This window comes from Globicephala melas, chromosome 1, assembly GCF_963455315.2.
Source record: "Globicephala melas chromosome 1, mGloMel1.2, whole genome shotgun sequence".
Classification (NCBI taxonomy): Eukaryota; Metazoa; Chordata; class Mammalia; order Artiodactyla; family Delphinidae; genus Globicephala; species Globicephala melas.
Window position 1 is genome coordinate 168,949,202 of NC_083314.1, and position 25,054 is coordinate 168,974,255.

Sequence of the window (25,054 nt, forward strand, 5' to 3'; positions counted from 1 at the left end):
TGCAGTAATTTATTATGCAGTAGTAGATAACTAATGTGCTCCTCAATGGGTTTTTATTAAGCCTGCAGTTTAATTTTATTCCAGTATGAACAATTCGTAAGCCCCTCTCCAGGAAAACACATTTTAAGGTGCTCCATTCCTGAATGGATGGTGAAGGGAAATTGAAGACTGGAACCGAGTTGGAGGGCAGCTCTGTCTCTTTCACAAAGGAACCCACTAATTCATTAGAATTAGCAGGTGGCACTGGTCAATCAATGCCCAAGGGCTGCTTCTCATTTGGAAAGGAGACATCTCCAATCTAGACTTTCCAACAGTTGTTAGAAATTTCTAATAAATAGTCTAGGAAATGACTCAAGTTATCAAGGAAATAAGTAATAGAAGACGTGTAAATCTGGCCCATTAAAGACCTTTTATTCACAGGACTTACCCAGGCAACCTCTGAGAAATCATTTGTGGTCTAATTACCTGCTCTGGGGCCAGGGGGCCTACTCAGATCTCTCAGGACAGAAAACTGTATAATTTTCCATTAAAGATCTCAATTATTCAAAACACATGGAAGAAAGGCAGCACCAGGCCAAGAAATAACTTGATTACTTCTTTGAAGCAAAAGGAAATGGTGAATCTAGAGTCAAACCACATGCAATGCTTATCTGTAGCTCAGAGAACCATGAATGGTGGGTATATTTTTTTCCATCCATATGGGAGTACAGTTAATAAAGAATCTATGTAACTTACTTGGAGAAAGCATTAATATACACACATCTAGCATCAGAATAGGCATTCCTGACATTTTTCTGAAATATTTATCCTAAAAGGCAAATACCTCCAATAAAATCTGCATTTCACCTAAACAAATCACAGCAAAATATTTTCTTCTAGGGCAATAATAAAGAAAAATAACATAAAAATTTTAAACAATGTAGAATCAGAGGAGGAAAGAGACTGAGGTATGTATTAGTAGTTTCTTAAAGTCTATGTAAAGGTTATGTATGAAATAATGCCATTTGAAGCAACATGGATGGACCCAGAGATTGTCATACTGAGTGAAGTCAGACAGAGAAAGACAAATATCATGTGATATTGCTTTTATGTGGAATCTAAAAAAAAGGGTACAAATGAACTTATCTACAAAACAGAAACAGTTACAGATGTAGAAAATAAACTTACCGTTACCAGAGGGTAAGGGTAGGAGGAGGGATAAGTTGGAAGATTGGTATTGACATATATACACTACTATATATAAAACAGATAACTAATAAGGACCTACTGTATAGCACAGGGAACTCTACTCAATACTCTGTAATGGCCTATATGGGAAAAGAATCTTAAAAAAGAGTGGATATATGTATATGTGTAACAGAGTCACTTTGCTGTGCACCTGAAAGTAACACAACATTGTAAATCAATTATACTCCAATAAAATTTTTTTTTAAATATTAAATAATATGGGCCAACCATCACCTTGGCCAAGTGTCATAAAACACACCTCATCCCCACTCCAGATGGCTGTCAATAAAAAGTGGCATTTAAAAACACTGACTGGAAAAAAAAAAAAAGGTTATGTAAAGTCTAATAGTAAATCAGACTTCTCAGTTCCCAGCACATTATCATCATTGATCCATGCAGGATGCCTCTTAAACACATATATATGTGTTTAATGTCTTTTTATTTGTATATATTCTTGCATAGCGATTACTGTCTTTGTATTTTAATTTATGTAATGCAACTGTTAAATACATCTCACTCTCACTTTTGTCATTCAGCTCTGTTTTTAAGACCCATCCATGCTGTTGTGTGCATGGTTACTCTCTTGATGTGTAGTTCTCCACAGTGTCAATTTCCCAGTTGGGGATACCAGCTTGCCTCCATAAATAACGGCACAATGAACATTCTCAAGACGTCTCCTTACGGACCTGCATGAGAACATCTTTGGGATACTCTTGGGATATATATCTCCAGGAGAACTGCTGAGTCAGAGACTTTGTTCTTTTTTTTTTTTTTTGGCCATACCACACGGCTTGCGGGATCTTAATTCCCCAGTCAGGGATTGAACCCAGGCCCCTGAAGTGGGAGCGCAGAGTCCTAACCACTGGACCGGCAGGGAAGTCCCCAGAGACTTTATTCTTATTGATATGACAAAGTACTACCAGCTAGTTCTTCAGAATAACAGTCTCCATTCCCACCAGTATTATATCAGGTTTCCTATATCCCCACCCTCTGGCTAGACTTGGTGTTATCTGCTTTTTACATTTTTGAGAATCCAATAGGTGTAAAGTGGGATCTTGTTTTAATTTACACTTATTACTGGGTTGGAGTATCTCTTCATAGGCTCACTTTTTCCTTTGTTGTCAACTGCTGTTTGTATCCTTTAGCCAGTTTTCCTATTGGGCTGCTTTTCCTTTTGATTTCCAAATTTTTATTAATCCCATGTTAGGATTGCAAATATCTTCTCCCTATTGTCTGTCAACATTGCCCATGGCAGTCTTCACTGAACCTAAAACATTCATGTCAATGTAGTCAAATTATACTTACATTACAGCAATGCTTTTAAAGCTGTATGAAGTCTTTTCCTGTGTCTGGGTCACAATGGCATTCCCTTACAATTTGTTCTGCTACACTTACAGTTTTACATTCTATATTTAGGTCTTAAGTTCATCTGGAATCCATCTTTGTGCGTGGTGTTTGATGGGGAACCAATTTTTATTTACCTACATATGCTAAGCCAGTTTCCCCAACACCATTTACTAGACAATCCAGCCTTTCTCCATTTTTATTTTATGATGGCACTTTAGGGGCTTCCCTCGTGGCGCAGTGGATGAGAATCCGCCCGCCAATGCAGGGGACATGGGTCTGAGCCATGGTCCGGGAAGATCCCACATGCCGCGGAACAACAAAGCCCAGGCGCCACAACTACTTGAGCGTGTGCTCTAGAGCCCATGAGCCACAACTGCTGAAGCCTGCGCGCCTACAGTCCATGCTCCACAACAAGAGAAGCTACCGCGATGAGAAGCCCACCCACGGCAACAAAGAGTGGACCCGCCAGCTGCAACTACAGAAAGCCCGTACACAGCAACGAAGACACAACGCAGCCAAAAATAAATAAATAAAATAAATTTATGATGCCACTTTATTGTATATTAAATTCTTATATGTACATGGGCTGGTGTCCATTATTTTTTTTTTAGTTTATTTGCCAGTTCCTGCACCAATCTCATTTGACTTTTGGTTAATATTTGGTAAGGCATATCTCCATCTTATTTCTTTTTAAGGTTGTCTTAATTATTTATTTTGTTATTCTTCCATAAACATTTTAGAATAAGATTAATGAGTTTATTATAAAACTAGAGCTGGAATTTTGACAGAGATTTCACTAAATTTATAGACAATTTGGAGAAAATCTGACATTCCTAAAATATTGCTACCCCATTTAAACACATTACTTAGGGCTTCCCTGGTGGCGCAGTGGTTGAGAGTCCACCTGCTGATGCAGGGGACACGGGTTCATGCCCTGGTCCGGGAAGATCCCGCATGCCGCGGAGCAACTAAGCCTGTGCGCTACAACTACTGAGCCTGCGCTCTAGAGCTCGCGAGCCACAACTACTGAGTCCATGTGACACAACTACTGAAGCCCCTGCGCGTAAAGTCCGTGCTCCGCAATGAAGAGCAGCCCCTGCTCGCTGCAACTAGAGAAAGCCTGCGCGCAGCAACGAAGACCCAACACAGCCAAAAAGAAAGAAAGAAAGAACATGCTTGATGAAAAAACGAAGTTCCTAGAAGCACTGCAATATAGCTGCTTAACTTTTCCAAATATTTCAGACCACAAACTTTTTCCAAATATATAACAAATTTTGATACACCCTATTTAAATACCTAATCCATGAATTACTTATATTTATGCCTTCTATGTCTCAGAAGACCAGGGGAAGTTTGGCAAGATTTGAGATCTTTCCTATGAGCTTAAGAATTTAAACCTTTTTTCTTTCTAGATTGGAACCATATTTTCATGCGTTCAATGAAAGCATAGTGGGTTACTGCTCACTCCCCATATCTGTTCCAACATATTTCTTGGTGATAATAGGACTCCGATACACACATTGTTGAATCTAACTTTTAAGTCACTCTATTTTTTCTCTTTTTTTATTTATTTATTTTTTCTTTTTTTAAATCTTTTATCTCAGTCAGTCTAATTTTATGAGGTAAATTACTTAAACCTTTATTCTTGTATTTTCTATCCTGCATTAAAAGAGTGTTTTACCTTTAGGTTATTTGTAGTGGTTTTCCAACTTGCTGTTTCAGCTAAGGAATCCTTAGCTCTAGTGAGATCTTATTTTAAGGCCATTATGTGCAACAGATTAGAGTGAAGAGTGCCAGGCCCCAGTCACCTGGAGGCTCAGCGCCACCTGGAGGCCGCTCCCCAGAACACAGCTTGAAAAGCATGTGTGACAATGGCAACGTCCCCAACAACTCTGGCTTAGTTCTTTTAAAACAAACAAAGAGGGACTTCCTTGGTGGCACAGTGGTTGGGAATCCGCCTGCCAATGCAGGAGACACGGGTTCGAGCCCTGGTCTGGGAAGATCCCACATGCCGTGGAGCAACTAAGCCCATGCGCCACAACTACTGAGCCTGTGCTCTGGAGCCCACGTGCCACAACTACTGAGCCTATGTGCCACAACTACTGAAGCCCACACGTCTAGAGCCAGCCCGTGCTCCACAACAAGAGAAGCCACAGCAATTAGAAGCCCACACACCACAAGGAAGAGTAGCCCCCGCTTGCCACAACTAGAGAGAAAGCCTGCGTGCAGCAACAAAGACCCAACGCAGCCAAAAATAAATAAATTTATAAAAAAACCAAACCAAAACAAAACACAAAGAAAAACACTAATAATTTTAAGAACCTCTGAATCGTGATACGTCTTCTCCCGAAAAATTAAGGATTTCAGTTTAACAGAGTAGGAGGGTGTGGTAGAAAGAACCTGGGACAGGGGCAAGAAACTGAGATTTTAGTCCCAGGTGGCCTACCATCCAGATGTGTGAACCTGGCAATGCCTCTTAGGCCGTTTGCTTGTAAAGGTGTGAATGGAGAACATGGGGGTGGGGGTGTGGAGGCTACTGAAATAGATCCCTGTGGAGTGCTCTGAACTGTTCCATGAGCTCTCACACGGGCTGGAGGGGACTGTGGGTCCCCATTCTCCCCACCCCCTGCCTCCCTTCAAAAGGAGCAGCTCTGTTTACCTTTGTTTTTGGTAATCACTTTTACACTGGGATTTACATAAGACTTTTTCTGAACAAAGAGCAGAGTTCAACAGCTTAAAAACTGGTGTGTGTGTATATATATATATATATATATATATATATATATATATATATAAAATCACTGTACTAGATAACCTCTACAGTCATTTTTAGCTTCAACATTTTGAGTTAGAGACTTTTTTTTTTTTAACCAAGACAGAAAATAAGCCTTTAACAAGAGTAAATCAAATTTTTTGGGGGGGCCACACCCCATGGCTTGTGGACCAGGGATTGAACCCAGGCCCTCGGCAGTGAGAGTGCAGAGTCCAACCAATGGACTGCCAGGGAATTCCCAGAGTAAATCATTTTTAACTGAGGAACAAACCAGGTTAAAAGCTTTTCTTGCTGACGAACGCAAACGAGAGTCAGCAGTGAGGCACCACCTTTAACTTGGGCACAAACCCAGCACTAATGTCCAGCTGGGATCTAGTTAAAGAATCAAACATAATATTTCACTTTTCTGCCTTTTGTGTTATTACCTAAATGTGATACTTATTGAAAATACTAAGAAAACTCAGTTCAAAGGATTAAAAAAAACCTAACTTTATTAGCTTTAAAAACAAAACTGTTACAATTAATCACAAAGGCTCCCCCCCCAAATTACATTCTGCTTTTATCACCTTGATAGGATGAGGAATGTTTAAATGTCCTCAAAATACAGAAGAGCCAAAGCTGACAAATAACAAAGCACTACAAACTACGAATTGCCACTTCAAACACACTAAAATGTGGAATACACACATGTGAATTACTGACCAGCTTCTTGAAGTACAATAATATTCACTACAGTCGATAGTACCAGAAAGGTAATGTGCCCCCAAATGTAACACAAGATCACACGTGTGTTCAGGTAAAATAACAAATTCAACTCCTGGGTTCAGTTAACAGAACAGCGAAATGGTGGAGAAACGTTTCTTAAACTTGGAGGATATGCGCAATACAGCACGAGTGAAATCACGGGCGCCCCGACTTGGGCTGAGAAAGCAGTGGGAAGAGTATGGCACAATAACAGGATTAGCCACCTTCATCTCTCCTCAGTCCCCAATATGAGTTAGGAAGATCGGGGACTACGCAGAAAACAATACAGAAAAACACATATTAGCTGCATAGATATAAATCTTCCCTTACGGCAAGAATGGACATTCAGTCAAAGCTACGCTTTGTTCTAAGCGCCTGCAGAACGTGGTTTTGTTTCAAAAGGAAATGCAGGTTTACAAGATGGACCACATGGCTGATTCAGTAAAAGGCCTTTAAACTTTTGTTTAAATGGACAGAGACCTTTGACTCAGTCCAAGGTTAGTTCTTAACCCTAGCTGGAAACTTCTACTTTGAACTTGACCATTTTTATAATTTTTTTGGTCAGTGAACCTAGGAGTCGTTGCAAATTTCAGTGGCTTTGTTGCTTGTATATTTGGTAATAAAATAACACTCTACAAATTTTTACAATTTCCCCCGATTCATGATTTTTTTTGTATTTTATTTATTTTTTATACAGCAGATTCTTATTAGTTATCCATTTTATACACATCAGTGTATACATTTCAATCCCAATCTCCCAATTCATCCCCCCCACACTTTCCAGCCTTGGTGTCCATACATTTGTTCTCTACATCTGGGTCTCTCTTTCTGCCCTGCAAACTGGTTCATCTGTACCATGCAATTAAAAAAAACTGCATTTCAATGAAGATGTTCTGGCTGACCCCACTTCAAAGGAAGTTTAAAGAACATGTATATCAAATTGTTGGACAAGGTTCACAAATCTTACTCTTTAAATTTATTTAACCTTTTAAAAGGCGAGGTTCTACAACATGGACTTACCTCCTCAGCTAGGAGGCAACTACTTCTCCAAGTCTTTAGTTTCTTTATATTGTCACACTTATTGTCAGTAATTTTTTTCCCTTCCTACAGGAAGATATAAATGCAAGTGTGCCAAGAAGAGAAAGACTGACCAAGCTCACCTGTAGGACGGGTATGAAGTACACAACTGTGGAGAAAAGAGAGAGATCCAGCAGACAGTGACCCTGATAACCAAAGAATTTTGTACATTTTCCAATGCTTAATTAGGCGTGAGATTTTCCCTTTTACAAATGAAGCCATGGTCTGTAAGAGTCTAGATAGAAACCTGAAGCACAGGTCAGCCTTCAATCTTTAACAGAACTCCATCTTACAAGCACTGAGTGAGCGTGCCATTCCACTGCAAGCTCTTTTCAAATCATATTAGATCTCATTATGCTTCATGAGAATCACATCTCAAGTATGCCTATTTATATTTTAATCTCATTACTATGAAATCTAGGAAAGCCCACATATTGATAAAATGTCAACACAATTCCTTGCTACCAAGACAATATTTAAGTAGATTCCAAACCCAATGGTACAATGACAACAAAGACAAAACATGGAACATTGAATTCATTCATTAAAATTACTAAGTCACTGATTTCATCAGGTAAGATTTTTCTTATTCATTGTATCGCATCAGGGGAAAAGGAATTTTTTCCCTTTTGTTTGTTTGTTTCTTTTCTTATGACTGGGATTCACTGCCTCTGAGTGTCTTTAAGAGGCTAAGGTGAGAAAAACTAGAGGAAGGCCCTAGCCTGGGAGTTGGGACTGCCAATTCTAGAACCAGGGCTGCCTTCTGTGGGCTTCACAGCAAGTCACAGCTCCTGTTTTCTAATCTGAGTAACACGAAGAGTACATTATGATTTCCAAAGTCATCTTCAGCTCTGTAATTGAGATTCTGAGAAATCAAAGCTTTTCACTTTACATCACAACTTTTTTTTTTTTGCTCTGCTGTGTGGCATGCGGGATCTTAGTTCCCTGACCAGGGATTGAACCCAGACCCCCTGCAGTGGAAGCACGGAGTCCTAACCACTGGACCACCAGGGAATTCCCTATATCACAACATTTTAAAAAGACAGAATTATTGTGAGTGGGAAACAAAAACAACCGTATTCTAGTATGAAAGTGCTAACCTGACTCTGTCTCCTGGCATCTCTTTGATTTGAACATCCCATAAACCACAATGTTTATCTAAACTTCTACGTTATAAACAACAAGGTCCTACTGCACAGCACAGGGAACTATATTCAATATCCTGTGATAAACCGTAATGGAAAAGAATATAAAAAAGAATATGTATATATATGTATAACTGAATCACTTTGCTGTATGGCAGAAATTAACAAAACACTGCAAATCAACTAAACTTCAATTAAAAAAAAAACCCTTTATGTTGAACTTAGAAGTTCCCAGGAGCTTTTATTTGGCTCTTAATTACTGATAGGTTTTAGTGTATAATATTTTGGCAAAGGAGAATGTGAAAAGACTAGTTGGCTTTCACCTGGTTTTCAGCTCTCCAAGGCAAGGGAACTAACTGCTCTTACCACTTCTGCTTCTTAGCACCTTAAACTAGTAGATGCTCACGGGGGTACACTTTTAAATAGATTAACTTCCGGTTTCATCCGGTGGGTAAATTGAAAGAACCTAGACCATAATAGCCCATGCATTACAGGTTCTGTCGACTATTTTTACTGTCGTACAATTTTCTTATCCTTCGCAAATGTTTTTTCCTAACGAAAAACATCATCTTCTTTCCTCATAACTGTCTACATAAATTGATTCCCAAGAAGAGGTTATCACTTCTAAAGAAAACATAGCTACCATATTATCAGTTAAATCTAAGCAATGACTCAATTTCAAAGAAGAAGAAGTAGATAAACTTATTAGAAGGTACTTAAAAAAAAAAAAAGATGCATGAGACTTATCTCTCACAAGATGGATACATGAACTGGATACAAAATAGCCAAAAAAAGAGCTCATAATACCTGGGGAGATCCTGGTTGATTTCACAATATTTAAAAGTCAATGGGAGGGAATTCCCTGGCGATCCAGTGGTTAGGACTTGGTGCTTTCACTGCTGAGGGCTCGGGTTCCATCCCTGGTCAAGGCCCCATAAGCCGTGGGGCATGGCCAAAAATTAAAAAAAAAAAAAAAAGTTAATGGGCATATAGTAGTTTTTCTTTTAGAGTACATTTTGTGGAAATATTATACTAGAAAGAATGAAAATATTAACGTTTTCCATTCAGAAAAGTTTAATATATATTAAATAATTATATTTTAAATAAAAATATGTATTACTTAATATATATTTAATTTTGGTTTAAGTTTTTCTTCAATTTATTCAACACTGGAAAAAAAGAAAGAAAAGAGAAAAAGAAATATTCAGGTAATTTGCATTGTTTGACTTTAAAAGACAGTTTTAAGTTAGGGATAGAATATTCTTTAATCGGAAGGTAGAGCATGAAAGCCAAGCCAGATAATAAAACATCATGACTTTTGACCACTTAGAAAATTATAGCAAATAAATATGATCTAAAAGGAAATTCAAAAATTCCCAAATGTTGAAAATACATACATTTCCTGACTTAGGGTCCGTCCTGCAATAAGTTAGTACACCCAGATAAGATTAAAAAGTGACAAAATGCTGAATTTAGAACTGCAAAGTAAATTTATTAAGTGGCTGCCAGTTAAACTGCCAAATAATGAGTTTAATAAACTGCTTACAGAATCACAAGTTTCAACTGAATTTACACTGAGGCTTACCAGTGGTGGATATATACAAATAGAAGAGTTGATCATCTCAGAGTATTTGAGGGCAAGGAAAATATAGAAAACTTTTTTTTTTTGCAATAAAGTTTATGTCCTTAGAAATAAATTCTACCATAATAAGAACATCTAGACCACAGAAACACATTACCAAAAATGTATAGACAGCACAGTCTGAATTTCTGCATTTTTCTTTCTTTGTAGTGGCAGCCATATTGGTTTATTAGTCTAAACTCACACATCCCTGCGCAGACACACCAGGGAACCCCAGACACTTGCCATACAAAGAAAACCTCGGAGTGAGCAGAGAATCAGCAGAGCCACTTGACCTGAAGCAAAGCATTCTTAGTTTTGATGCTTCTCTATAAAAGGGACCTCAAAGTCCAAACAGACCACAAAGAGTTAAGAAGATGTCTGCTTCTACCTTAGCAGGTTCAACGATACACTCTGAAACACAAGTAGGAAACACTTCTATTTTAGGGGAAAATGCCAACTGGAAGCCAGGGTAAAAAAATTTCACCCAGAAGAAAGTCCAATTAACAAAACGATCTCCGTTTGCCCCATCTTTCCCTAATTCACAGAAAAAGAATGTGTGTGACTTTTCTTTCAAATCAAACTGAAAAATGTTTAAATGGACAATTTAAAAATGGAAAATCTTATCATGACCTTTTCTAATTCAAGAATAATGACACACAAATATGCGTAACAAAAACTCAACTGGTGGTTGAAGACAGTCGAGCTACAGGCCAGGACGTGGTCACAAATGGTCGAGTGCAGTGGCCGCCTGAGGTCACAGTCATCAAGCTCACAAGGGATACGTCCTGCGTTCCAAAGCAACAGCTCTGTGTCCGGGAGGGATGGCACATCAGGAACTGGGGTCTGTGTATCACTTTCGGGATGAGAACAATGTGCACATAGATTTGGGTCCCTTGATTCTGACAGTCAAAGGGAATTGGGTATTTCTTCCCCAAAGTTAAGGAAAAAACACTTGAGAAAAATGATTTTCTACGAATTATTCTCTATGTCAGGTTTCTTTCTGTGCAAAAAATTCCAGTATATTGAAGAGCAATTAACCATTTACCAACAGATTAGTTGGAAGCCAATAGACCATTACAAAAAAAACCCGCACTACGTTATTAAAATTGTAAGACTATTTTTAAGTTCTTAAAAATGGTACTGCACTCAATGACTAGAGTTTTCATTTTGCGGTACCCCACGCTATACGGAAGCAGGGAAATCAACGTTGCTGGAGGGAGCCATTCTCCCAATTTGCTATTGTTAAAAATGGTCAAGAGTTGCCACATGTTGGGGGCTAATCCTTTAATTTAACGTGCTGCTCAGAGCAACAGTTAAAATTTTGAACAGGTAAACCCGGCTGCTACTCTGTACTCCCCTGTCCCCAAGGCAGGCGCTCTGTTCCCTCCTGTCCTCGCCTCAGCTGAGCAGCGGTCACAGGCAGGCATGTCCCACCACCCCAGCCCAGGTGGCAGCAGCCTCGCCCCACAACCAAAGCCTCACAGCGTGCAGTCAAAGGCCCGGGGCTTGCTCAGTCCTGCAGTCAGAGGTTCAGGGCGCCTTGTCTGGGTGATTTTCTGTTTGGGATTTTTTGTTTCCTCTTCCTCTTCAGTTTCACTTTCACAGACATGAACCACCACGCTCGGTGTCGACTCGGTTCCCGCGTGAAGTTCGTATTTCTCTCCTGTGGAGGTAAACAGCAAAGGAAGGGTTCCGTCCCTTGGAACTTCTTGCTCTACTCATATTTTCATTGCTCATTATTGGTTTTTCAATCTTTAAATCCTATTTCAGAGAACTTCATCTTGTCTTGGCATTAGAGAACTGATGCTTTAAGGTTCTTAAAGAGTTTTGGCATTTTAAGACATTAGCTAGTATGGAGTACTGAGGTCTTGGGGGTTAAAATGTAAGTGCTAATTACTGTTCTATGAATAACACAAGTACATCTGCTTAATTTCATAACGGTTTCTGGTTTTCCCTTGGTAGACACCTGTAAGGTTCCGGGCAGCATCGGCAATCTCGTTACTATAGGACCTCAGAGATCCAAGATACAGCTCTGATGTCTAAAAACAACAACTAGTCACTTCCCCTCAAAATGCCTTTTGTATCCCCTATAAAAGACATAACGTTATTTTAGGTGGACAACTTGTATGAACAACAACGCCACAGATTTTATATTGTTTTAAAGGGATGAGAGAGAGAGAGAAATAAAAGAGAAGGAAAAGAAGAAATGAAAAATAAATACAGGAGAAGAGTCTGGAAGGGATGATATGGTATCACCACCAGTTCCCTGATACACTAGTCAACGTGACGTCTGTCTATTCTGATGGCAACTAATATTCACTAACGACCTGTTATATACTAGAATTTATAGCGGTAAAAACCGCAGTTAGATTAATTATTACATATATATCATGTAATCCTTATAACCACGTTGAAAGGTAGCTATTATGATCCCTATTTTGGATTTTAGAGGAGAAAACAGAGGCTCAGAAAATTGAAGCTAAGTAACTTGCTCAAGTTCACAAAGTTAGCAAATGCTAGAATTTGAACCCAGGTTTTATCCTCCATGCTGATCATGCTGTTACTACTTGGCTAGAACACAAATTGCTGAATACAGTCTTTAATACCAAAGTTTCTTGGGAAAAAAAACAGGAGAGACAGAAGTTTGTTACCTGGTCCCAATTTGGAAACAGCACAGAGTAAATCATAATTTATAACAGGCATCGCGTCTTCCCCCTGCTTCCACCCCACTGGAGGCGACGCAGGAGGGGAGATGAGGAACTGTTTGACCGGCTGGGGGGGCAGTAAATACGATTTGTCCTGTGTTTCGCTGGACATCTGTACCTGCAGGGAGGAAGATGTTCAAAATTTGACTGGACTATTTTTTTCACTTTCATCTTTACATTAACTGTAACATCTCTTGGGAGAACATCTCTTGGGAGAAAATTTTTAAAAATTAAAAATTTCTCTTTAACAGTACATCTCCCAGTGGCTGGGTCAGGGTCTGTGCCTGTCTGGTTCACCACTGAACACTCAGTGTACAGCACAGAGCATTATGTGCTCAATAAAGATTAGTTGAATAGAAAAATAAATTGGTGGAGAGATGAATGAACAATGAATGGTACTAAGCACTGAATCCCAGTTTTAGAAGAGATTAGGTATACCATCTCCATCAATTCCACCAAGAAAAGTCCAAACATGGGTTTCATTTGGAGTATGAGATGACAAACCCCTTATTTTTTTTTTTTTTTTGAAAGCTAAGACCAAGGGAAAAAATTCTGTGTTGAAAATAAAACAGTGCCCTTAACACATCATCGAATGCCTTTATTTCACTAATTCTTCCGAGAAGAAATTGGCTTCTCAGAGTCCTATCAATGTAGGATTAGAATAATAAGCATTGCCGATTCTTGGCAACCCACAGGATCCTTTTCAATTCCAAAGTCTAAAACAGTCTTTCTGTATGTGCCCTGCCTCCTCCCTGCTCACCCCTTGAGCTGGGAGCCATTTTCAAAGGGGTGCCTCATCTGAATCACAGCACACGGAAAGGATTCCAGAGATTACTTTCTCACTTCTTCCAAGGATGTCCCAGCACGAGTGCCATTCCAGATGCACAGGAGAAAAGTTAATTCACTGGCCTTAAGGTGTTAGGGCTTAACCTTCTCAACCCCAGTTGAGAAAAGCTGCCAGAAAAATGAGTTCCTTAAACTGAATAAAAAAGAGGTTGAAACTCTTTTCATGTTTAAGCAAAACAAAGTTAGGACGGCAAATATGCTTAATAAATAAATGTATATATCTGTAAAATAAAGGAAAAAATATTTTTCTCCTTGGGGATTGTTCATATCAAAGACCTCTGGCATAATAATAGAGAAAGTGGAGAACTGACAGTATTTCTGGATGGAGGAAAACAAGTTTAGAGAACACTGCCCTCTGCACCATGAAGTACCTGTGCGAAATACAGCTTCAGCTTCTTCCCATTGAAGTCTGTCTCGTGGAGTTCTATTCGAGCCCGCGCTGCTGCTTCAGGTTTGCTGAAATTTATTCGGACTCTTCTAAAGCTTTTAAACAGCTGAAACGTAACTTGGTCATCATAGATGGTGAAAAGCGCTTCAAATCTCTCCTACAAATTGAGGGGCAGCCAGGCAGAGAGAATGGGGGCGGGGAGAGAAACGACAAACCTTTACCAAGAGGAAATTTAAGTCATTAAACATAATTAATGGGATAGAACTCATTATAATTTGCCTTTTTCCCCAAAAAAGCATTTTTTTCTTGTAGGTATACAAGAACAGGTATCCTGTTAGTCATATGCTAAATTCTGCAGTTTGCACTTATTCTAAAAATAACCTTATTAAATATAGTGTAGATTCATATTATAAAATCATATGTAAAGTATTATAAAATAAACGTAAGGTATAAAAATCAAAAAACATTCCCAATTATAGAACAAAAACATTACTATCATTTTGAAGTCCACAGTGTGTCAGAGTTTCTACCCCCATCCTATTCCTTTCCTGCTTCAAAGGAACCATTTTCTGGCATTTTGTGCTTATCTTTCCCTTGCTTTTCTTTATAGTTTTACAACATTTATATGGATCCCTAAATATTGCATCATTTTGCACATATTCCTCTGTAACTTGCTTTTTTTTTTTTTGCGGTATGTGGGCCTCTCACTGTTGTGGCCTCTCCCGTTGTGGAGCACAGGCTCCGGACGCGCAGGCTCAGCAGTGATGGCTCACGGGCCTAGCCGCTCCACGGCATGTGGGATCTTCCCGGACCGGGGCACAAACCCGTGTCCCCTGCATTGGCAGGCGGACTCTCAACCACTGCGCCACCAGGGAAGCCCTGTAACTTGCTTTTTGTTCCTCAGATTCTTCCTTGTTGCTGCGTGTAACTGTGAGCTATCCTTTTCATGACTGTATAGTATTCCATTGTAGAGCCATACCACAATTCCTCTAGTGCTGCTGGAATCTGAACTGCCTCCAGATTTCGCTACTACAGTGCTGCTATGAACATTCTTGGTACTATATGCACGAGTTTCTCTGAAGTGCAATCCCTGGGCCTTAGCACTGGCACATCTTTAACTTTAGTAGATGTTGCCAAATAGTTTTCCAAAGAGCTTATATCAGTTTACTCTCTAAGAGTGAATGTATGTTCTGGTTGCATCATATCTATGCCAACCTTTTATAAAGACCTTTAAATTTTTATCAGTGTGAAGTAGGGAATATGAAATGGGCTCTAATTTTGGTTATAATTCACGTTTCTCCGAATAATAAAGAGGTTGAACCTCGTTTCATGTTTATTGGCCATTTGGGGCTCCTCTTACTGTGAGGTATCTGTTCATATCTTTTGTCCATTTTTCTATTGGGTTGTTTTTTTTTATTGAGTCATGGGAGTTCTATAGAGATACTAATTCTTTGTCAATTATAGGTACCATAAATATTAAAATTTGAACATTACTAAATGTATCCACTTTTTCCTTTTGTGTTGTGTCTTGAGAAATCCTTCTGCGCTCTGAGATCACAATGATGTTCTCCCGGATCGTCTTCTCTAAGTTTTATGGTTTTACCTTTCATGTTTAAGTCCTTACTTAACATAAAACAGATGTGTATGAGGTGTCCCCCCCACCCCAGTAACCACCATCTCTTTTTCTATCACTCTAGATTAGATTGTATTTTTTAGCATTTTGTATAAATGTACTTTTGGTCTGTGTGTGGGGAGGTCCAGGTTTTTTCCCTGAGCATAATCATTTTGAGATTCATATTACTGGGTTCTCTTTTGTGGTCCTTCTTATTGTCAAGTAGAATTCCACTGTAAGGATGTTTACCCATGTACCCGCTGATGGACATTTGGGCTGTTTCTAGTTTTGAACTATTAGGTATTAGGCTGCTATGAACATTCATGTACACATTTTGGGTCGATATATGATTTTATTTCTTTTGGGTAAATACCTAAGAGTAGAATGGCTGAATTGTATGACAAGTATATGATCAACTTTTCAGAAACTGATTTTCAAAGTGATTGTACCATTTTACATTTACACCAACAGTGTATAAGAGTTCTAGCTGCTCCACATTCTCACCAACGTTTGGTATAGTCAGTCTTCTTAACTTCAGCCATTGTACTGGGATACAGTATTATCTCACTGTAGTTTTAATTCACACTTCCCTAATGACAACTGATACTGAGTATCTTTTCCTAAGTTTATTTGCCATCTCTATAATTTCTCGGGTCAAGTGTCTATTCAAATCTTTTCCCACTTTTAACTTGGGCTATCCTTCTTATTAAGTTGTAAGAGTTCTTTTATGTATTCTATATAGAAGCCCTTTGTCAAGTCTATGTCTTTCAAATATTGTCCTTGCTTTCCTTTTTCATTTTGAAAGAGTATCTTTTGAAAAGCAAGTTTTTGTTTTGTTTTGTTTTTGGATGAAGGGTTGACTCCGTGTGTTGACTTAAAAAAAAACCTTTGGGGCTTCCTTGGTGGTGCAGTGGTTGAGAGTCCGCCTGCCGATGCAGGGGACACGGGTTCGTGCCCCGGTCCGGGAAGATCCCACATGCCGCGGAGCACCTGGGCCCGTGAGCCATGGCCGCTGGGCCTGCGCGTCTGGAGCCTGTGCTCCGCAATGGGAGAGGCCACAGAAGTGAGAGGCCCGCGTACCACAAAAAAAAAACAAAAAACAAAAACCTTTGTGCTTTTTCAGGGAGATCAGCTCGGTGCTTTGTGACCAACTAGAGGGATGGGACAGGGAGGACGGGAGAGAGGGAGACGCAAGAGGGAAGAGATATGGGGATATATGTATATGTATAGCTGATTCACTTTGTTATGAAGCAGAAACTAACACACGATGGTAAAGCAATTATACTCCAATAAAGATGTTAAAAAAACTGTATCAAGTATAAACGCACATAAGTATAAAAAATAAAGACAATAAATAACTTAAAAAACCTTTATGCTTTTTGTGTCATATTTAGGAAATCTCAGCCATACCCAAGGTCACTAAGATTTTTTCCTATGCTTTCTTGTAGACGTTTTATAGCTTAGTTCTTACGTTTAGGCCTATGATCCACTTCAAGTTAATTTTTGTATGTGAGACAAGGGTCAAAGTTCATTTTTTATCCCATACGGCTATCCCTTTGTTCCAGCATCCATTGTTGAAATGATTATCCTTTCCCCTGTGCACTGAAAACTATAAGACATAGTTGAAAGAAATTAAAGACCCATGTAAGTGGAGATATATAATCCTTTCTCCTTGGGGAATCACCTTTCTGACACTATTGGCTCTCTCCATGTATGTTTATTCACTTTTCATTAATTCCTGCTCTTTATTCTTTTCTTTGAGTTTTTTTCCTATCACCTTAAGATGGATGCTTACTCCATTAGTTTTTCAACTTTTCTCATTTTTAATATACGCATTTTAAAAATATACATTTCTAAGTATTATTTTAGCTGTCCCCACAAGTTTTAATATATATTATTTTCACTATCATTTGATTCTAAATACTTTAGTCTAATTTCCATTATGGTTCTTCCTTGTCTCATGAATTGTTTAGATGTTTCTTAAATTTCAAATAAGTTTCAGGGGAGTTCAGGTTCAGCTTGAACTTCACATCCAGCCCCAGGCTTCTATTGGAGTAGAGAGAACTGCCTGTAGATGGTCCGATGGCCCCCAGTCAGGGACAATGTCATCCACATGGTGGTATCTTTCCTGTGACTTCAGTGACCGAGCACTGGCTTTGATGAACAAGTACAAAACCCACCTCTGCATTTGCAAGGGGGACATGAGTACACACCATCCATTCCTGAGGCTCTCTGCTCACTGGCCTTTAGCATGGGTAAAACACTCCTTTTTGCATCCAGTAACAGAGACTTTTCACTTCTTCAAACATGAGACCACAAAAGGAAGACCTAAGGAGGAATTCACAGCCTGGACAGATCACTTCAGCAAGGTCTTATGGCTTCTACCAGCCACTTATCTTCTGAGCACAGAACTCTGGAGCTTGGCTGTCTGCGTTTAACTCCTGGCTCCATTATACATCTGTGTGACCTTGGGCGAGTTACTCACTTTTGCTGTGCCTACAGTTTCCTTATCCATTAACTGAGGATAGTAAAAGTACTCACTTCATTGGGTTATTGGTGATAGAAAGAGAGACCATTTAAAGGTCTTAGAACAATACATAGGGAGTATTATCACTATTATTAACAGAAATAGGTAGAGCTGTTGCAATAATCCATTTGCCATTCTGTGGTCACATAAATAGCTGTTCTACTGTGTGATGTGGATTCCCCAGGAACGAGGTAAATACACAGCGATGACAGGGTGAACTAGATAGCAGGTACCATGGAGGTCGCCAGTGGAAAATTAAAACCTGCCCTTCCTGACAGTCCTTTAGTGTAATTCAGATGCATCGAGCTGATGGAGCAGTCACCTAGGAGACGTGCCCTCCCAGGAGTCTCGGTTGCAGTGGGTGATACAGTGAACCACTAATTAACAGAATCAGTGTCCATCTTCCCAGGATTCTTCTGAACTTGACCTATGACCCTGACCCCTTGAAGCAGAGGACACTGCTTCTCTGTTATGACACTGAGGACTCTGCATTACTCTGCTATGAACTTTGACTTGAACTGAGGGAGAGGATAGCAGGGTTTTTTTTTTTTTATTGTAGCGATAAATTGAATTGTACATACTGAAAAAACACACTATTTCCATGCCAGTGGCTTTTAATCTTCCTTATTAATTTTGTCTTTTTGTTTTGTTTTCTATTTCATAAAGTCAACTGTTTGGTGATGGCCTTGGAGTTGCTTACTATGTATGTATTCACGGCGCCAAGCTTGCACAGAATGAAAAGCCACTTAAAACAAATGGAAACGGCTGATATGAAGCTATCACAGTATGCATGAAAATGTGGAGGAGCAAGACACGATTCCTCTTCGTCAAGGTCAGTTAAGTACAAAGACCAAGAAACATTTCATTCTCGGGCTTGTCCATGTGCTTAAGGATTGGCAGTAACTTGAGCTCCGTTCCATTTCTTTGGTCTCCATCTAGATCTTTGTGTGTACGTGTCTTGATAAATTCTTTCTCACTGTTCATCCACTCACTCATTCAATAAGGCCAGGTAGTATCTTAGATATTGAGGCTAAAACAAGGAACAATATTGATTGTGTGATTTATTCCAGGGTAGACGTTCATTTCCTTTCCGGTGGTGTTTTCTTCATGGACATTAGAGAATGAAGGTGATTTTTCAAGTTAGGGACCCATCTTTCCAAAGACATATAAACTTGAAAGAATGTCAGAAACAAGTCTGAGAAGGAAGTGTATTATTTGTTCCTTTAAAAAGAATAAGGCATCCTTCCTCTTCCTGAACATTCGGTTCAGAAGCCTTCAGGTGTAGCCAAGTAAGGTTGGGGTGTCCATGCTGATGGGGAGCCTGGAGCAGGGTGTCAGATACAGGTGGGTTAAGGGGGGCAGACACCAGGGAGGGAGGCAGGCCCAGCATGGGGTGCGGGAGCCCAACAAGGATGAGGACAGTGTGCCCACATAGGGGTAGCCCAACACAGGGTGCTGAAGCTCAGTGGGGTGAGGTGGATGTCCATGCAGGAAGACTGCCCAGAGCAGGGCAAGAGGGAAGGTATCCAGCAAAGGGGCAGGCTGATGGCGTGAGAAGGCCGAGGAGGGGACCTGCTCAGGAAGGCAATCCAGCCTGGAGCCTCGGAGCCCAAGTGGGTAGGGATATGTCTGTAGGAGGCCAGCACAGGACACTGGATCCCGAGCAGGGTAAGGAGGGCACCCACGGGAGTATCAGAACCCAGGTGGGGTGAAGGGGACTTTCCTGTGGTGGGTCTGGGTGCAGGGTGGGACCTGACACGGGGTGTTGGAACACAGGTGGGTGTCCACTTGGGAAAGGGGGTGGGTGGTGATTTAATTTAAGGTGATACAGAAGAAGTGATTGAATAAGTAACTATAATAAGATAATGGAAGCTAGTTATCTCTCTGTCAGAGAAAGGAGTTACAGATTTGAAAAGGGAGAAAACTAGAAACAACTCTTTAGTGTTGGACTGGAGCTGGAAGTATACGTGTAAACACAGGTATGTATGCAAATAGGTTCATTTGCACATAGTTCCCATCTCTGTGCCAGAGGCCTAGGAACAGTGAGACTCCGAGAGCACCCGGCACACACAGCTAACTCCTATCTCGGTTCCTAAATACGACTGTTCTCCATTGAAAGGAATCAGGGCTCCTCAGAGGAATGGCTGACTCCAGCACTGGGGCAGGGAGAGTACAAGATAATTCTGCAATAGTTTGTTATGCTAGAAAGTTTAAAGAGGTACCCAAAGAGTGATGGGCACATGTCAAAAAGACACAGAGACCACCTGGAAGGGGCAAGTGCTGGCCAAACCTGGGACGAAAAGTGAGCATAAAATCGTGACAGTAACAGATTATAACCAATGAATGAAATAGGAAATCACGAATCTTGCTGATATGAGTAAATATGTTTAAAACTTGACGGGGATACAGGATATTTACTTTCATAGTAACTCCCACAAAGTACTTATTAATTACAAGGAAAAAAAGAATAACTCGACAGTGCAGAAACCTGGGAGACACTGTCTTAATCAACGGCTCAAAGTGAATTTCATCGGTAACAGGACAAATTAAAGATGGATGTGAGAAGAGGACAGCATCACTTCTGTGGTGGTCCTGCCAAAGGTGCACAACCTGACGGACCCTGAAGAAACAGTTTTCAGCCAAACCCAAACTGAGAGCTGGGCTACAAAACGACCAGCCTGCGTCTCCTAGAGTGTGAGCATCCTGAAAGGCAGGGAGGACTAGGAATTGCTTCAGACTGAAAGAGACTAAAGAGACCTGACAACTGAATGCACTGCGTGATAAGGGACTGGATTTTTGATGTTGTTGTCGTTATAAAGGACATTACTGGAACCACCGCAAATTTGAGTAGGGTCGGAGAATTAGAACAATGTAATGTATCAGTGTCGATTTCCTGAATTTTGTTTTTTCTCTTAGAATGCCCTTGTTTGTAGCAAATACAAATTAAAAAATTGTGGGTGATGGCCACCATTGCTGGCAACTTACTCTTAAAATGGTTTGGGGAAAAAAATCCTTTGTACACCCAAACCAGTAAAAATATTTCAATACGCACTGCCAATATACTTTATTTATTTATCTACTTTTAAATTTATATACATACACACATACCCATACACACACATATTATGGACATGTTGTGCTATTCCAATATAATATGCCCTATAAAACTTATAAAAATAGAAATGTAAATCAGATAAGAAAATAAAACAAACAGAAAAGACATGGTTACTGAAATTAATTTAGGAGGGCTCAACATAAACGCTGGCGAGTGCTGGTACCCTGACCTTGTAGATAATCTTCCCAGTTTTTTATTCATCACATATTTAATGCACAGCAAGGCTCAAAAGCTGGGCTCTGTGACAGGCAGTATAGAGGTGACACACGTGCCTATTCCGAGCTCGCTCACTCCTGAATTATCCCACCCTCCCCCATGGGAGCACCCTGCTTTGGAGAGATTAGGAACACATACACATGGGTAATCTAGATGTTTCTTAGAACCCAAGGACCTTAAATCCTACCTTGATTTGGGGACCGGCAGATCTTTTCCAACTGAAATTGAGATTACTGGGGAAAAAAAGCTTCAATGCAGTTATTTGTTTTGAGAAAGATTAAAAAAAAAATTATAAGGCATTTCAACTATATACACACATGAGAGAAAAGTTATTTAAATTACGTTAGGGGACTTCCCTGGTGGTCCAGTGGGTAAGACTCTGTACTGCTAATGCAGGGGTCCCGGGTTTGATCCCTGGTCGGGGAACTAGATCCCTCATGCCGCAACTAAGAAGTCCACATGCCGCAACTAAGAAGCCCGCATGCTGCAACAAAGATCCCGTGTGCCACAACTGAGACCCAGAGCAGCCTAAATAAATAAATATTTAAAAAATTATGTTAGGATAAATCTCAATTAAATTATAGGAAGTATTAAATATTATACTGGTTCTTTCTCATTATTCGGTGACTTCAAACGTCACTTCTTCAGACAGGCCTTCCCCAACCACTCTAGTTAAAAACTGTCACCCATCAAGTCACTCTCTACCCCTCCACTATTTTATTTTCTTCACAGCAATACTTGTTATTATCTGAACTTCTGATTCACTTGTTTGCACGTTAAATATATTTATCTCCTTAATGTTCCATCAGGGCTGGAGAGTCACTGTGTTCACCGCTGTCTCCCCAGAACTTTAACTGTGGCTGGCACAATGCTCAATAAACACTTACTGAATACACAAACCAAGATCGAATGTGGAATCTGTAAACCAATTGTCTCTAAGAACATGACAGCTAACCTGACTATTCAGTGATCTCTTAATATGGCCGATAATTAGGATACCTAACTAAATGATCTAAGACCCTTTTTAACTCTTGTTTTTGAGACAAAGTAGTTACAATGGAAGCTACAAATATAATTGAAGATAACTGAAGATAGCTTCTTCATTTCAAAATCTTATATTTGTAATTTCCTAAATGTTATATATACGATGCGGTGGTCTGAGGACCCAGCACTAGTCCATGAACTTCGCTACTGGTCCACAACAAGGTTTGGCATAGAAATTGAGAGAAAGGGTCTAGGAAAATTTTAGCAAGTTTACACTGCTGTGACATTCTTACTGCATTTTACAAATCTGCGACAGTTTGGAGGAAAAACCTGGTCCTTCACTAAGCAATAAATTTGAGAAGCATTCATCTACAGTTTATGCAAAAGTGTGTTAAAAAGGAATAAAAATGTTAACTACCAGACTGGCAAACATTTTCAATTCTGAAAATATAAAGTATTGGTGATGCTATGGAACAATGGGAACTCTTCTACACGGCTGGCAGGAATGCAAACCGGTACAACTTTAGAGACTATCTGACAGTTTCCACTAAGATGGTGAAAATGCGCAAACTGACAAGCCAGCAACGTCATTCCTGCTTATATACCCCGAGGAGACGCCCACCCGCACCCTCACATATACAGGACACACACAGAACACTTACAATATCACTGCTGCAATAACAACATCTCAAAAATAACCTAAATGTCCGACATTAGAATGGGTAAATAAAGAATGGCATATTGGTAAAACAGGACAGTATACAGCAAGCGACACTGAACACATATCTCAACATGGATTAATCTTACAAATATAAGGGACTTCTCTGGTGGCGCAGTGGTTAAGAATCCTCCTGCCAATGCAGGGGACACGGGTTTGATCCCTGGTCTGGGAAGATCCTACATGCCGTGGAGCAACTAAGCCCGTGCACCACAACTACTGGGCCTGCGCTCTAGAGCTCGCGAGCCACAACTACTGAAGCCCACGCGCCTAGAGCCCGTGCTCCGCAACAAGAGAAGCCACCGCATTGAGAAGCCCGCGTACTGCAACGAAGAGTAGCCCCTGCTCACCACAGCTAGAGACAGCCCGTGCGTGGCAACGAAGACCCAATACAGCCAAAAATTAATTAATTAATTAATTTAAAAAAACCACAAAACTTTGCAGGTCAAAAGAGAGAGGCATGGTATTTTAAAAAAAATCTTACAAATATAACATGGAGAAAAAACATATAATTATGCCATTTATAGAAAATTTTAAATTATGTAAAATTCTATGTATTCCATTAGTGTTATAGTTTTCAGCATACAGATCCTGCACATATTTTGTTGGATTTATCTTTAAGTATTTCATGGTGCTACTGCAGTGTTTTTTAAGTTTCAATTTCCAAATGTTTACTGCTAGTATAGAGACATGTAGTTGATATTGACCCTGTATCCTACAACCTTCTTAAACTCCTTATTAGTTCTAAGAGTTTTTATGTAGATTCCTTTCTAAATAGACAATCTTGTCAACTGAAAATAGAGCAAAATTTAAAAATAGTATACATACATACACACAGTATTAGGCTGAACCAGAAGAAACGCCAATACAGGTATCCACCACTTTTTGAAAGTTTGCTTTGTGCTGCTTTGCTTTTACAAAAGACCTACATTAGTACCTGTTTTCACTAACTGAAAGAAATCCAAAGAGGATATTTCCCTTTTACAAAAAAAAGGCGAAAATCGCATTCAGCATCTGTTTCACAGCAGCTGTTATAGAGGCAGTGCACACCACAAGCGGTGAGAGTGGCACCACCAAGCTCCATCCCGGGGAACTATCCTTAGCATCTCAGCATCTCAAGCCACCTTAGCTTTGAACTGTGTCTGTGAGCATCTGTGCTCTACCTTGATTTATTCTGTGCATCCTTTGGTAAGATGCGTCCTAAGGAATTGCTTCTTCATTTTATATCATTTCAGCTTACAAAAGGTTTTGTAGAAACACTCTACTTTTGGAGAAAGGGGGAAACCTGTATTTGACCATTTTGGCCTACAGATACACCAATTTCATACGGTTAAACTTAATAAAAAGTTAAAATTGCATGGGAAATGATAAACATGGAGTTCAGGACAACGCTTATCTCTGGGAGAAGACAAAAGGAGTTCAATTTATTAGTAAAATTTTATTTGCTAAATTGGGTGGGCACGTGGTTTTTCTTTATATTAGTCTTTATCCTTTCTGCACAAGCTAAAAATTGCCCCTTTTTTGAGAGCCTGAGACAGTGCCTTTACACAGGAGGAATAACCAAACTTGGAAGTTATTCACCTGTGTCTTCCCTGGGCTCCTTGTGAAAGCAGAGGCCGAGGCAAGGGCACACACAAGGAGCTTGTTTTGGGAAGTGACCTCATGTGACAAGGTGGGAACAGGGAAGAAGGGAAAGCCCGTCCTCCTTCTGTCCAGGTGTGTTACCAAGCTGGTCACCTCTGAGCAACTGGGGCTTGATCCTGCTAGGAGCACTCTGAGGAACCAGAATCCAAGGAAGTGGTGGCTGGAGAGTAGAGGAGAAGGGACGTGTTCACTGGCTTCAGCCCCCCACTGGTCTAGGATTGCCCTGTGAGATGTTAACTAACTCCCTCACACTGCTACGTCTGCACCTGCATCAATACGGACAAGCATCTGTGCACAGTCAGCAGAGAAACACTGGGACAAAGAGTAAGATATCCACAGTGCCACGGAGGCCAGCTGCTGTG

At 40.0% G+C, this 25,054-nt stretch overlaps 1 protein-coding gene and 1 non-coding gene across 11 annotated transcripts in view; one reads left to right on the top strand and one right to left on the bottom strand.

The window, feature by feature from the left end:
• RCAN3 (RCAN family member 3) overlaps positions 1-25,054 on the bottom strand; it is a 60,548-nt gene that overhangs the window by 22,165 nt on the left and 13,329 nt on the right. For 2 of the 10 annotated variants that reach the window (XR_009566228.2, XR_009566229.2), the window contains exons 3-7: positions 13,860-14,033; positions 12,589-12,760; positions 11,420-11,600; positions 9,121-10,790; positions 7,252-7,277 (exon numbers count right to left, since the gene is read on the bottom strand). Coding sequence is in view for 3 of the 10 variants with exons in the window: in XM_060309534.2 (XP_060165517.1) it covers positions 10,529-10,790; positions 11,420-11,600; positions 12,589-12,760; positions 13,860-14,033 (789 nt within the window). In the remaining 7 variants the exon portion in view is untranslated. Of the gene's footprint in view, positions 1-5,820; positions 11,601-12,588; positions 12,761-13,859; positions 14,034-25,054 lie in introns of those variants that run through there. The other 8 variants (XR_009566226.2, XR_009566230.2, XM_060309534.2 and 5 more) reach the window with 6 other exon arrangements.
• On the top strand, positions 21,700-21,772 carry TRNAS-GCU (transfer RNA serine (anticodon GCU)). Its single transcript has one exon. It is a non-coding gene; the product is annotated as a tRNA-Ser (tRNA).